The sequence below is a fragment of the Aspergillus puulaauensis genome, chromosome 2 (genome assembly GCF_016861865.1).
Source record: "Aspergillus puulaauensis MK2 DNA, chromosome 2, nearly complete sequence".
Lineage (NCBI taxonomy): Eukaryota > Fungi > Ascomycota > Eurotiomycetes > Eurotiales > Aspergillaceae > Aspergillus > Aspergillus puulaauensis.
In genome coordinates this window covers 2,873,364-2,887,836 of record NC_054858.1, presented here as the reverse complement: position 1 = coordinate 2,887,836, position 14,473 = coordinate 2,873,364, and the positions used below count along the sequence as shown (strand labels likewise).

At 49.7% G+C, this 14,473-nt stretch overlaps 4 protein-coding genes across 4 annotated transcripts; 3 read left to right on the top strand and 1 right to left on the bottom strand.

Moving 5' to 3' along the window:
• Positions 1–142: 142 nt before the first annotated feature.
• Positions 143–2,405, top strand: APUU_21167A (uncharacterized protein; the record flags this gene model as incomplete). The annotated part of the gene is made up of 5 exons (XM_041699889.1): positions 143–303; positions 354–1,212; positions 1,259–1,319; positions 1,370–1,527; positions 1,671–2,405. 5 exons carry the CDS (start codon positions 143–145, stop codon positions 2,403–2,405), a joined length of 1,974 nt encoding a protein of 657 aa, XP_041552929.1.
• A 2,638-nt stretch (positions 2,406–5,043) lies between these two features.
• APUU_21166A (uncharacterized protein) lies at positions 5,044–6,057 on the top strand (the record flags this gene model as incomplete). Its single annotated transcript, XM_041699888.1, has 1 exon — positions 5,044–6,057. One exon carries the CDS (start codon positions 5,044–5,046, stop codon positions 6,055–6,057), a length of 1,014 nt encoding a protein of 337 aa, XP_041552928.1.
• Positions 6,058–7,710: 1,653 nt separating this feature from the next.
• On the top strand, positions 7,711–8,754 carry APUU_21165A (uncharacterized protein; the record flags this gene model as incomplete). Its single annotated transcript, XM_041699887.1, has 1 exon — positions 7,711–8,754. The coding sequence occupies one exon, from the start codon at positions 7,711–7,713 to the stop codon at positions 8,752–8,754; it is 1,044 nt and encodes a 347-aa protein (XP_041552927.1).
• Positions 8,755–11,176: 2,422 nt separating this feature from the next.
• APUU_21164S (uncharacterized protein) lies at positions 11,177–12,989 on the bottom strand (the record flags this gene model as incomplete). Its single annotated transcript, XM_041699886.1, has 2 exons — positions 11,177–12,828; positions 12,890–12,989. The coding sequence occupies 2 exons, from the start codon at positions 12,987–12,989 to the stop codon at positions 11,177–11,179; spliced, it is 1,752 nt and encodes a 583-aa protein (XP_041552926.1).
• Between the last annotated feature and the right edge of the window lie 1,484 nt (positions 12,990–14,473).

The window sequence follows — 14,473 nt, the reverse complement described above, 5'->3', positions numbered from 1 at the left end:
AGCTCATTCCCCGCACCTTGGGGTCGAAGTGTGGGGAGTCCATGTGTATTCTCCTTCAACCTTGATAACGGATGCCTTCACCAGATAACACTCCTCATACTCCGTACCTCCCCTCTCATACGCCTGTTTCTTCATAGTAATAATGCCGGAACTCACTGCGAGGGCAGAGAACTCCTGCAAGCGATGCTATCGCAGGAAAAAACGCTGCGACAAGACCTTGCCCCAGTGTCATGCCTGTAAACGCGCCAAGGTCTCGTGCAGCTTTCTCGACGAGGAGGCGCCGGTAGCATCTTATCCAGTTGCGTAAGTTTATCTTGACTACTAATATACACTGTTCTAATATAATGGCACAGCTACGTACGCGACCTAGAGCGCCGAGTCAAAGAGCTGGAGCAGCAGCTCGCGTCTTCGCTGACGCCCCAGGATTCACAAAACGACCCGGTGTCGCATCCCTGGGACCAAGATGCCGTTGATATCCCACTAGTCGATGAGTTTGTGGCCTCCGAACATGTCGCAAACAACTCGCCGCCTCTTGTGCAGCCTGTGGACATGGTGATACCTCCCAGGCAGAAGCCGGACAACCTATCAGAAGAGCTGCGACTGCTGTCGCTGGAGGCAGCAGCAGAACGCTATCTCGGATCCTCTTCAGGGCTTTCGTTTGCCAAACTTACCCAGACGGTTCTTCGCCGGTTGTCGCCAGACCAGGATGGCTTTGTCTTTGCGGGCGAGAACAGCGAAGACAGCGACGCGCCCCGTCAAGATCCAGACTGCGACATGGACCCCGTGTTGAATATCAATCCGATCTTCTTCGAGATGAACACTTCACTCACCAGTCCGCTGCCCTTGAATTCGCTATTCGGGAACGGGAACCCGCCTGTTGAACTGGAAGACTGCGAGGACGCAGATGCAATGGAGCTCGCTTTGCTGGACCCGGGCCATATCAGCTACCTCTTGGAATTCTACTTTGCACACTCGCACACCCTGTATCCGATAATCCGAAAGACCGACGTTGAAGAGGTCCTCTGGAGGATCTTTGCTGATCCGCTGGATCCCCTGGCCCAGTCTCCGCTGTGGCAGTTCAGGGTATGGATGATACTGGCGATTGGGTCGACGACGTATTGCTCCGTCTCTTTGATGGATGAGAGTGAGCCCGTGCGGTTTTTTAACAAGGCCATGTTTTACTTTGAGCCGGCAATGGGGTGCGGCGACTTGGTGGGTGGTTTATATCTCTGACTGACGTGGCTAATGACTCGGATAGGCCGGCCTGGAGGTTCTGATGCTGCAGGTTTCTTATTCTTTTTTTAATAAAATCGGGCCCAGTATGTGACTACCAGTAAATACTTCGACTTTTTGTTCCTAATCTAAATAGATACGTGGTTCTTAGTGGGCGTGGCTGCTCGCATGGCAACGGGGATGGGGCTGCACACCGACGAAGTATACCAGACTCTGGCAGTCGACGTCGCTGAGCAGCAGAAGCGGATATTCTTCTCTCTGTATATGATGGATCGGTATCTCTTCTACCTTTATGTGAGAGGACATAACTAATATCCCCAGTGTCGTATCATTGGCTTTAGGACGGCCCTTTGCTATCCAAGACGACGACATAACAGTCGAGGCATGTCTACTTTTAATACCTATACTTTATATCCAAATCAGTACTAACTTTTTAGCCATTTGCCGATGCCGAAGATAAAAACATAAACCCCGACGCAATCACCCCCTCCAGCAATCTCGAGCCATCCACCATGGCCGTCCCACTGCACATCCTCGCCCTACGCAAGATCGCCAGCGACATTGGCAGCCAGATCCACTCTTCAAAGTACAGCGAGCGCCAGAGCCTCGAAGCAAGAGACCAAACTATCCAGCAGCTCCACAAACGCCTGGTCGAGTGGCGCCGGAGCATGCCCTTCCCCTTGCCCGATCTCCAGTCCAAAGTGCCTCATCTCTGCACCAGCTGGTTCGACCTGAACTACTACACCCACGTCATCATGCTCTACCGGCCCTCGCCTCTAAGCCCAGTGCTAGACGTCTCGAAAATGAAAATCCTCGCAGAAGCATCCGACATGGCGATCCGGCAGGCAATCAACCTCCACCGCCAGCGCCGCTTTGCTTACAACTGGCTCAATCTCGTGGCTGTCTTCAACTCGACACTGTCTCTTATGTATACCTCTACTGCCGCATTAGCAGACGACAGTCTCTCGTTGGCAAGGGACCAGAGCAGGGCGATTGCGGGCCTGGAGCTGGCGGTGGAGTTGTTGGATTCGTTTAGTACGAAGTTTCCTTCTGCGAGGAAGATCCAGACTATGATCCGGACTGTCATAGCAAGGCTCAATGTATATACCCTGTTTTCGTGGCCAGAGCCGGAGAACTGGCGTGCAGCTGCTGGTGTCTGTCAGCAGTCGTGAATTGAAGCATCCGACACAACCACTCAAGATTATGTTTAACTCAAGATTATCTTTTAAGTGTGTTGGAAGATTTCCAGGTAATCATCTCTTGATGAACAGCCTGGGGATCTTCCAGGCATATGTCGACGAGAACGAACTGCAGCGACTCTCGTGTCTACTCCTTCCTCGCCTTCTTCTGTGGAATCCAGGTTGGCCCTATATTCGACGCAGTGCAGTGGCGAGTACTGGGGCTTGATTGTGTTTAGCATTGCTAGCTATGCTGCTAGTCTTGTCTGCTTGGTTGTTATGAAGCTTTACTGCTGTGGGTGGACGGGGCGGAAAGAGATCTATTAAGATGCTGGGAATTCGTCCGAGACTGGTAGTCCTGCTCCCTGCTTCCTGCTCAATCCACAGTACTAGCCAGCTTTGGCTCGAATAAGGGTGGATAAGTGTACATCGGTAGATGCCGCCGGTCTGTAACGTCGAATAGCAGCGATATCCGCTTGTGGTGCAGGCCTGCCTCATCCCAGTATTAGAAGAAGAATTTTGATACACATCATTTGATAAAAGGCTGGAATCTAATGAGGGCCTTGAGTCAATGCTGACAGAATGAAAATACTGATTCATACAATCACAGTCCAGTCCATCTGTATGCCTTATGCGTCATCATCGTTGATGTCTACAGGTCCACACACAAACACACCAGGAGAAAGATCTGGCCCACGGGGATACCGGCCAAGAAACCGAGAAGGCAGGATTAATCTCTAAAGAGTTTGTTGGTCTGTTTGACGATACGTCGCCTACCCAGCCAGCAAGTGCCGTGGTGAGTATGCGGCTAACGATCCTCAGCCTCTCTTCTGCTGTGATTGTCCTCAAACAAGTTCAATCCACCCCACCGTAATTTGATGTGGTTACACAAAGGCGCCACCTACCGTAACAGAGAACAGAAACAGCGGTCTTCCCACCGAAAATACAAGCCTCAGCCCTGGAGCCTAAAGGGCTGCAGAACGTGGATGTCAGAGCGTCTCCCATGCGGTGACAGGGATCGCACTGCAGATGATCTGCGAAGCCCTAACTCCCAGCCAGTCACTCTAGTTATAGAGCCAGCCCGCTCCGAGCTCACTGCGTTTGGGTCTAGAATGAAATCACCGGCAAGCCGATTGTCCAGCTGTTGGTGTCCAGCCTCGCTGCGATGGCCAATACGCTGGCAGTCTCGCCCTCCATTATGGGTGACTGGTTCCTGGGCAAAACTACCACCGTTGCGCCATTTCAACAATGAAACAGAGACATGATGTGAGTTCCCATATGTATACCCTGGTAGGCTTTGCAGGCAGCTTCTAGAACTCATGGCCAGGCCACATCACTGCGCGGGTGGCTGTTGAAGCGTTCCCCAGGGGTTTCAATCCGGTGACACAGTAAGAAGAACGTTTGTGGACAAACAACAGTATAATATAGCTTTTCTAGCCTTGGGTTCCCTGGTACTGAAAATGCTAAGAAATCGACCAACTTCATGTTTATAAAAGATGCAGCTAGCTTGTCGTCCCCGGTGGGGAGAAGCTGGAGGACACTGCCTCTTTTCATAATCACTGTCAATATATTAGCTTGGTTTACTTAGCATTTCGTTATGGCTCACTTTGGGAGCGTCAAAGAAACTGCCCACTTTGTTCTTGAGTTCTTAGCACAGTCACAATTCTTGCACCCCTGCAACGTACTCATCATGGGGGATTTTGCAATTGCTTCCCACTGTCAGGAAATGGATATCTCACACCGGTTTAATGGATACGTATGTTCGTCAGGATTTTGACTATCTAATGATCTAACTGGGCTAACATGATGCCCTGTCCAGGTTCTCGAAATCTATGTCGACATACCCGGCTTCAACGCAACTTCAGTTAAGGAAATGACGATCAATCATTTATTAGACTCCTCTCCTTCCTTTTTCCGAGATTACGATTTTAGCCTGCACCTCAGATGTATCCCTAGTGGCGTTTCTATTCGTATACTCACCAGGAATGATGTCAGTCCCTTGGCCCCCCACCATGTTATCATGCACGGTGTACTGATATCAGGTCCTTTAGGTCAGTCAAGTTCCAGTTAATGCTGATGGACTGCTCAGCGCAAGACAGGCTGCGGCCGACCGTCAGTTTCGACTGCCCTATGCTACATTGCAGTGCCTCCTATTGACGGAGGCCGGTTTTGCTTGGAGAGCTCTCAACACCCACGGAAGCGATATGATAACAGAAGCAGTGCCACTGGCTACTATTAATATCGGCATACAAACCCTGGACCAGGAGGTAGCTCTTCTTGCGGTAATAGCCTTTCGGAGTCACCGGTTGTAGGCTGTGAATGTAAAAGAGCTTTTATTCGGGTTCTTGAGTTCTTGTTTTCTTTGTCACTGCCACTTTGCGTTTGCTTTGTTGGTTCTTTCTACAATAATCCTAGAATGCATTTTTTTCACTGTCCTTCTTTATAATATAATACCAACAAAGTCTCCTCAACACTGAAGATGATGGTTCTCTTTTTGCAAGGCCGTAGCGGAAAGATATAAAGTCACCTGCTACAACCACACTCCGAATTTGGATACCCAAGCACTACTCAACAGACTCTCTCAATCAAGACTAGTCTAAGTATTCTTTAGTTTTGCTGAAATATGCCTACCATGCCTTCATGGCCGTCTCCAGAGCCGGCTACTTGTGCCAAACTCACAGCTCATGTGGCTCAAATCCTGGATGAATCAGGGGTTGGAAGTATCGCCTGGGGCCATCAGCCCTTCAGTCTATTCCAGTACGATAGACTTGGGAAAATGAAAGTCCAAGAGCTTATATTCGTGATCAATGATAGACAGATCCAAGATGCTATCAATGCCCTGGAGAACGTTGCAGGATTCCCCGTTTGCACCAAACCAAAATGCATAGAGTTGGAAGAACAGCGCATGCTTTACATGGACAAAGTACGTCAAGAGCATGGGGCACGACGCCTAAACCCAGCTTTCGGGCTCAATGCACCAGATCGACAGCATTGTGTTGGTGTTGCGCATTTCCACCGGGGCCCAGACTCTGATCCAGACGCTGTTTTCAACCAAGACTGCGAGGAGATTTTTGGTCTTTTGGGCCCTGGTTCCCACGTCGTTATCACGCTTATGCGCCAGGGTGAAATGATGCCCTGGCTGTCAGAGCTAAAGCCCGGCCCTCCTGCTGCTAATGATCCCCATCTAACAACATCTCATGACTCTAGGTTCCCAGCCAGGGCAGATGACGGGCCATCAGGCCCATGGATTGACTATTACGCTGTGCAGATGCTAAACCGGGAATCGTTCGTCGAGTCCCTGATATGGCTGCTGTGTCGGGATCTGCATAGGTTTGCTTACACCATGTGGTTTCCTATGATATTTTCGCTAAAGCGCAGAGACAAGGAAGGCTCTATAAAACTGCAGTCCGAGGAGTTCGGGCATGTCTGGGATGACTTGCTGACCGGAAAGCTGCTTCATGGAACAGCCCAACTGCGTGAGAGGCTGATTGCAGAGCGTCGTCTCCCAAAGGATCTGCCTCATATTCCGACCGATGACCAGTTCGACCCATTTCCAGGAGTGACGAAGGCGGCAGAGCGTAATCCTGTACTCGGTGTGGCTTTTGATGCGCTGCTACATCTGCTAACAAAAGGTGCATCGCCCTGACTGCGTATCTCTAACAAAAAGTACCCAAGCATAATTGTGTAGTAATAGTTAGCTTGAATGCTTACTTTCTTTTCTTTAAGATATCTCCATTCTTCCTCTTACCAAGGTTCTACTATCTTGCTTCAGCATCTTTCCATGTCTATAGTAAACAGTATATATGAGTACATCAGGATCCTGGAAATGTGGAAGATAGTCATCGTAGTAAACATGCTTTCTCGTAGAGGAATAGTAGGGCTGCTATAATTGGGATAATTAGACATTGAAACCAAACGCCAAAATCAATCACCGGCAAGCCGATCGTCTGGTGTTTTTGATCAAACGAATTCTACCAAGCGATCGAAGAAGGACTGTAATTCGACCAGTTCATGAGTTCCCTTGTCTGGAACCTGGCCACCACCGTTTGCGCCGTGTCAGAGCAAGCGGGAGTTCTGGTAGAAAGGGTTTGTATACAAACAGTCCTGTCTTAGTTTATCTTTCGCTGGCGACGACAGTAATGAATCACTTTTAAGACTTATGAAGGCCGTATGTTTCTAGAAGCTCGTATGTACTGCCTTGTTGACTGTTTCTGGAAAACATTCAACGTCATCTGTCTATATGTCTTCACACAGGAGCCATTATGAGACAGCGTACTGCTTCATCGATTTCATGTCCCAAATCATCCCTCCCGACACCCATATACTTGCTTTTGCCCTTGTTGCCAGAAGGCATAACCTCGCTCCTACAAGGCCGTTCTTACAGGGAGACGTTCGTCGCAACCTTTTCTTCTAGATGTATTGTTGGTGTATAGAGTACCTGACATCAGTCCATACATAGGAACTTCTTTTGTACGTGCATTTCGATGCGCTCGCTGTCGCCCGCGACTTGATGGACATCCCGACTTTCGGAGAATGCTTTAATCAACAGCAGTTGACACTGTTCTTCTGTCCCCGGAACGGGCTTCGGGTCCACCTATTTGGCGAAACAGAGGTTGGTGTTTCCGCGTCGCGCCATCCCGGCCTCACTCTACTTGTACTGATAGTCGTCAAGCCGATGTTCTTTTCACCCGGCTCCTTGCAAGTCTCTAACGCTCTCCCTAACATACCATGGGGGACCCTTGAAGACTATGCATTATTCTGGCTCTACTTGGTTCCGATACTTTGTCGACATACGTGGGGCCTCCCGATGAGGATGGTTACATTAGCACGGCAGATAATGGCTTCCTTTGATCTTTCATACGAACAGCGACAAACAATTGAACTGGCGATTCTGCGATCGGTTGGCTATTCTCGATGCTTTGTCTTTGAGATTCCTGAATAGACCTTTCGCTTTCTTTTGTCTCTTCCAGACATTCCTTGCGTTTAGAAGTCACTTCCACTCATCAAAGGAATGTGCTTGTTGGTTGTTCAACTGGCAGGAAGGATCTTCACTAAGGCATGCATTTCCATTTATGATGGATTTCTTTTTTAAATTTCTTTTGCGTCACAAGGAGATCGTGAGAAGCACTTGGTGAGAGAACAAGATGTAATAAAGCGGCACCTTCACTAGCGTAACCCTAATGGAAAGATATAAACCGGACACAGCTCCCTCTAGAAGTGTCCACCAACTCACTGCACAAGGATCTCCAAGTCCAAGTCCAAGTCCAAGTTAGTTATCTACATAGGAAACTCACTCATCATGTCTTCCAAACTAGTTGGTGGACCTCGAGTTGCAGCTTGTGTGGCTCAGATATTGGATGGCGCCAAATGCGGATACGTCCAATGGGGCTGGGAGAACATCGATTCGTGGACGAAGGGGGAGAAGATGGGATTCAAGGAAACCGAGTTTGCGATCCCTGATTGCAAAATTGAATATGCCATTAGCGTCTTAGAAGCCAATGGGGCTCCCCGCTGCGAGGACCCGAAATGCATTGAATTCAAGCAAGACTGGTATCAAGTCTTCGTAGATGAGGAGCTTGACGCTGACGGGTACACCAACACCGAGTTTGTACCTTTCAGGACCAAGACAGCGCCCATTTGGAGGGCACCCATTTGGAGGGCTACTGCTCGGAATTCAAGGAGACCCGATCTGGATTCGAAAAACCGGACACATCCTGTAGGCGCCGCGCATTTTCACTACAAGGACAACGACGGGGTGCTTACACTTCTGTGCCAGAGTGAAATTGCGCCCTGGCTTGCAGAGATAGAGACAGGCCCTCCTGCTCCTGGGGACCCCAATCTAGTCATGATAGACCGGCCTGGGTTGCATCCAGTCAAGATCTTGCGGCCCGCTTCGTTTACTGAGGCCGTAATCCGACTGCTCTGTCGCGATATGTTCCGTCATAACGACGACCTTGCGCTCCTATGGATGTTCATGGTTGATCGTATCAAGGAGGAAGAGACCACGTTCTCTCGACACCTCCGGCCCGAATTCCAAGCCGCCTGGGATGGGCTCATGGGCCGTGGTCGCTACAAAAATCGCGTGATCGAGACTGCGCAGCTCCGCGAGAAACTCATTGCAGAGAACAGGCTTCCAGCCGACCTTCCTTGCATCAGCATCGACAAAAAGTTCGAAGATATGCCGAGTCAAGATGCGCGGCAGCTGAGAAGGGAAATCCAATTCGAGAAGTTCAAACCATTAGGTGAAAGATTCGGGGTCGAAATACTAAAGATGGCTAAGGAATCGCCAGATACAGATATTGAACCCATTCGCATTCTTCATAGGTTCTTCCGCGATTGTTAGCTCTGTGATTCGAGTCTTGCTGCTTGATGGGCGACATGTTTAGTTATTTCTCAAATCTCATTCTCTTCCTCGAACACCACAGCCAGATATAGTAAACTAATCGTACTAACCAACTAGAGAGTAAACTAAGTCCGTCACAAAGATACGGCGTTATGGTATAACATCTGTAAATATCGACCCACGTTTCAGCAGCTCGGTGGACCTATCATCGTCTCGGCCTCGACCCGCAGTTGACATCCTTTTACTCATGGCCCGCACTCCCATTGGCCACCTGGAAAGGCGCTCACCAGCCACAGCTGAGATCCGCCTCCAAACCGTTTTCTCCCGGGCAGAGTCGGAGCTCTGCACCCCGCGCACCGCAGTCCCGGCCAGGCAAGTTTCCCGGTTGGGAGTGACCGGCATTCTGATCGAGTAACCGGGGGCGGCGGTCCAGACTTTGACGTCGGAAAATTCAGGAACGGTCGCGAATCAGGATTCTAGAGCAGGAATCGAAGGTTGAGTCCCGTGATTGCAAGAGTTTTTTCCGCTCTTCCTTTTGGGCCGTCGAATATTCGATCTGAACTTACCAGTTACCGGTTACCACTGATTTGATTTTGATCAGATTGCGGTGCCGCAAAACATCGTACTGAGTGGTCGGGGAACTACGTCATCTCCACTCATGGCCTCGTGATCCCTCAACCGAGTATTATGTAGTAACAAAGTAGAGCTTCTTTGGCAGTAACTCTGCAACTCTACCCCGGATTACGACACGGTGTTCTGGCTGCCCCGCGTTCGGGAACTGGCGCGGCACTCAGTTGGCGTTGGTTGACAGTGACACCTTGATGAAAGACGAGGGAAGGTCAATCGAGGCTCTCTCCATATTACCCGAGTATAATTTAAGTACAGTAGTAACACCACATAATAATGACCTAACCATGAACACCACCACAACAAATGAACCCAACACATCCATCCCCCTGTCCCTATTCCATTCAATTCCATTGCAATCCTTTGGAAGCCCGCCGCCTCAACGCTCATAACGAGGTCACTGTCAACTCACTGTCTTCAGGTCGCAGGCGGCTGGCCCCTCCAGCGAAACACATCGCCAGCATCCCTCTTCCGTGAGATTCGCCCAAGATCCAAGATCCAAATAATTCCACTCCCTTTTTTTGGTAATTGTGATTGTATTTCCCCGCTCGTTTGTCCACGTTTTGTCCAGCTGGACGGATGGACTGAGTGACTCCTGACTGACGGACTGACGGACTGACGGCAGTGGTGGCGGTATTCCGTCTTAATATTTACTGTATACTGTATACCCTGTACAACACTACACTACTTCAGCTACTCCGGAAAAGTTAAACGGTGCAAGGCGTCTGAGTATACGACTTGGCTTTGGACAAGGTACTTTGGGCGTTCCTTGGCTTGGATTGCTATTTGAATTAATATTATTTGCACGGGTGTAGGGTGCGGCTGCGGCAGATCGTGGAGGGGTTGCAGTCTTGCAGACAAAGAGCCTGGACGCACCGACGCAGTCGAGACGTTGAGGTGAGCAGCTATTGAAATCATGATCATGGATGGGTTTGCATGTGATGGATCAGTGCTGCGGTTCTAGATCTCGAAGATCCTGGTTCTTTTGAACGCCCTCTTTGCGCATTGGCCTGCTTTCTTACGTGTCCATGCGTCGGTTCGCTTTGTGCAGCGTCTACAAAGTACTGACTACAAGATTCCTCATCTCTACAAGTACCACTACTACTAGGCAAAGTGATATTCCAAGTTCTGCTCGGTTTTTCATTTTTTGTAGTCTTTCCAGGATTCATTAGCGTACATGGCATGCCACCAGCCATGCAAAACATGTGTTTGAAAACACAAGGTGGTATCTTTTTACAACAAAGACACGGTATTAGAGGAAGACACGATATTAGAGTTGCTTCCCTGCTTCGGAAATGAAAACAGTAACAGCGCTAAAGTCGCCATGATAACATCCATAAGCCTCCAACTCTTTTTGTCATAATGAAATAAAGGAAACGAAATCCCATGTGTACCCCTGTATCCGTATCAAATAGAAAATCGTCTGTACAAGAAGATTATTCGTAATAGAGGCTTCCTCAGTAAGAGGTGCCCAGAGTATGTGTATAGTGCGCAGAAACGAGACAGCCACCATGCAGTATCGGACAAGCGCGGAAAATAAAATAAAACAAAAAAAGGATCGCAAAATCAAGAATTAAGCGAACCCCAAATGAGACAAAGTCAGAAATAACAGCCATATAATCCCTAGGTGCGCCCAAAATGCAATGCAGTCGTGATTGGTACGTGTGACAAAGGATGACAAGCAGCATGTCTGGAAAAGTAAACAGGAGATTTGTCAAAATCGGGTATCATAATCAAAAGGGGAGTGAAGAGAAGAATTTGATGCTTGTTCGTGAGGCGTGCGTTTGAATTCGGACTACCATCCCTTTGCGTGGTACTCCCAAGGCCCATAATCAGTAGTGTGATTCCAAGAACCGGTCTTTGCAACATCTTTCTCCGTGCTCTGCGCTACCCCGTTCGAGGCGGCCACCGGTTTTTCCTGCTGCTGCTGCTGGCTTTGAGGCCCAGGATATTCTTTTAAGTTCGCCATGTCATGGGCCGTATGCCTCCGTTTAAATGCATTCGCGGTCGCACTCTTTTGTTGTCGCTCCCATAAGAGATGGCGACGAAGGGATTCTGTCAATTCCGTAGCCAACATGTTTCGGCGGGTCGTTCGGGGTGAATGCGCGACAGACTCCGGGGTAGGCTTCATGACGATCGGCTTTGAACGCGGAACACCAGGTCCCTTCATTGTCAGGCTCTCTTCGTCGTCCTCGGGGGGTGATGCCGGGATAGAAGGGCCGTTAGGCGAAGTAAGGCGCGAGCGCTGTAGGGCGGGGGTAGATCGAGATGCATGGCCCATTTTCAAGGGTTGGTGCATCATCATCGTCAAAAGTGAGCGACGAGAAACCAAATTGGGTCGCGAATCGACCCGTTGGAACATGCCGCCCTTCTCTTCAACGCTCGAGCGGCCGCTCTCAGTAACCGAGTCTTCCCAATCTGAATCTTCGTCATCGTCGATGGCACTCTCCGAAATGTCGTCGTCCGTCTCGATCGCATCCTCATCGTTGCTGTTACGACGATCCCTCATCGATTTAAGATCCGCGGCCTGGTCCTTGAATGTCGTGACTTTGTTTTTGGGATTGAGATTGCTGCCCGGTCTTTTCTCAAGTTGATCTGAGAGCGAGCTGTGGCGAGGAGCATGCATCATGCGATCCTCAAAAGAACTCTCATCGTCATCACCAGAAGAGCCACCAAGGGTGAACATGCCGCCCTTTTTCTTCAAAGGAGACAGTTTGGCTGGAACTTGGGTTTTGGTGGTACCCGAGTCGCTCGAGAGTCTCGCCTGCGACCGGTACGAGGAAGAGATCTGGGATGGGGAGAAGCCGCGGACGACGCTGGGAGACTTGATCAATTGCGGTTTGGATGGCAGAATACCTGACGAGGAGACGCTGGTGTCGGAACCATTTAGGTTCATGTTGGCGGCATCACTGTCATTGCCGTCTGGAGCGGTCGTTGAGCAAGATTCGGTCGATTGCTTTTGTCGATCGTTCAAAGCAAATGACGGTCGCTTGAGAGTGGTGTTGGAGGGAGGGGTAGGCGTAGGCGTGGACGGTCGGGGTGTGATGTCAACAATCGGCTGAGCTAGCGTTGCTGCCGGTGAGATCGGTTCCAGACTTTTCTTCTCCTTAATGTTCAGCACCATACGCTCCAGATCCAAAGATGTCAGATGCTTCTCCTTTGCTCGGCCGAGGCTATATGAGTCCTCGCGAACAACAGCAGGCTTATAATCCAAGTCTCTGGGTCGCTTAATGTGCTTCTCTATCCGCTCTGCCTGGTCTGAAGCTGCTGATTCAACGCTGGCAGAAAGCTCGGGCAGATCTGCGGCTTCCGATCGAAGCAAAGGCAAAACAGAAGTATCGCTTGAGTTTTCGGGTTCCACGCAAAATGTCTCACGCGTCCAAAGCCTCCAGCTTAAGTTTTCTAGTCGGCGCCCTTCTTCCATGAAGTCTGCGCATTTAGAAAATACTGTAAAATAAGTCAGAAATGTTGTTCTATAACACTTGGTTTCGCTTCAGTTTTTACTCACCCATCCACATTCCGTGGAGGCTCTGTGTGTTTGCGGTATCCACCTTGTGAATCTTCGCAGTGTCTACCGTTAAAACGGGAGTTGATAAACGTGAAGGCATCTTTCCGTCGCCACGATTGTGAGTTTTGCAAATGAACCCCCGGAATGTGTCACTTGTCGAAGAATCAGGTACGGGGTCGCCGTCTCCCCCGAAAGTATTCGTACGGCGCGATAGAGGTGCAGAAGAAATGTTCCCTAACTAGTCTTTTTGTTGTTGTCTTTTTCTACCCTTTTGGAGATTCGCACAGATCGAAAGTCCAGCGATGGCCAAACTAAAACAATGGATTGCAGCGGTTTCAATCGAGCTGCAAGTGGCACCTTAGCTGCCGGAGAGAAGCAGCACAGCGGAAGGATCGATTTTGGCTAAAGCGAATGACGGGTGAGTCGTTAGAAAAGGGCAGGTCGGCAAGTCGTAACTAATTTTTCAGTGTCCTGAAATCACGTCTGAGAACGGACGGAAAGCGACCGAGTACTAAAAACGGTCCACCTGGAATGGGCGATGAGGATGTTCGCGGAGTCGTAGTTGGTGATGGCCGGTTTGGGACGTGTCGGTGGTGAGGGGATGAGGGGGGGAGGTTGTAGGACGCGAATTCGCCGGCTGGAGGGAAAAGGAACACACAGGAATATGGGGGGAGAAGAAGAGTAGTAATAGCGAGGCGCGGTGGATCCAGTCAAGGAAGAAAAAAAGGAAGATAGACCAAGTCGATGGGCCGGTGGAGAAGAGATATGGGGGGGGAAGGTCCGTATGTAAGTATGTAACAGTACAGGGGGACGCAGTGCGTGAGGATGGTGGCCACAGCCAGAAAAAGTCCGACAGACGGTACCGAGGGAGAGGTTCAAAGGCGATGGGATGGGCGGTAAGTAATGGGAAAATCCCACATAGCCGCGCCTCTGCCCCGTGTTAAGGTCGATTTTATTATTATTATTTGGGATTTATTAATCCCATTTCGAATTTCCGAATTTCTGGATTTTCCGTTTCTCTTCTGGGCTGGTACCTCTGTTCTGTAATGTTACTCCCGGAGTATCCCCGTGGGTCGGTTGGTAAGGAAAACGCCGTCCTGACGACCGGTATTTTACCAGGTTTGTTTTCGGAGGCCCACCGAAGAAAAAAGTACGGAACTTGGAGTTGGGCTGACAAGCGTAATTCGTTCCCGGTGAATCACCATCCATAGATCTAGGGATGGCATGCCCTATGAACACCGACGTACTTCTCCAGCGGGATTATTGAAGCTCTCCATATTCGCCTGCTGTATGCACTTGCTGCCTGGCTTTGACTGCAATTGTTTCGCCTGAGCAGACCACCAGAAGTACGTACCAGCCAGCGTTGGTCAAAGAGACGGGAGGTTTGACGTTCTAGACAACGATTCAGCAGAGATCATCTGCCCTGTGACCACCTCCGCGATGACTAAGACAGGGCCATGCCCGCTAGTCTCGCAGCAGGCGTTTCTGTCGCTGGACAATTCAGCATTATTCAATATTCAAAGAGTGATAGTCGGTGGCCAGGTCACTTGACTGCCAGAAAAAAATATGGATCCGCAATGATTG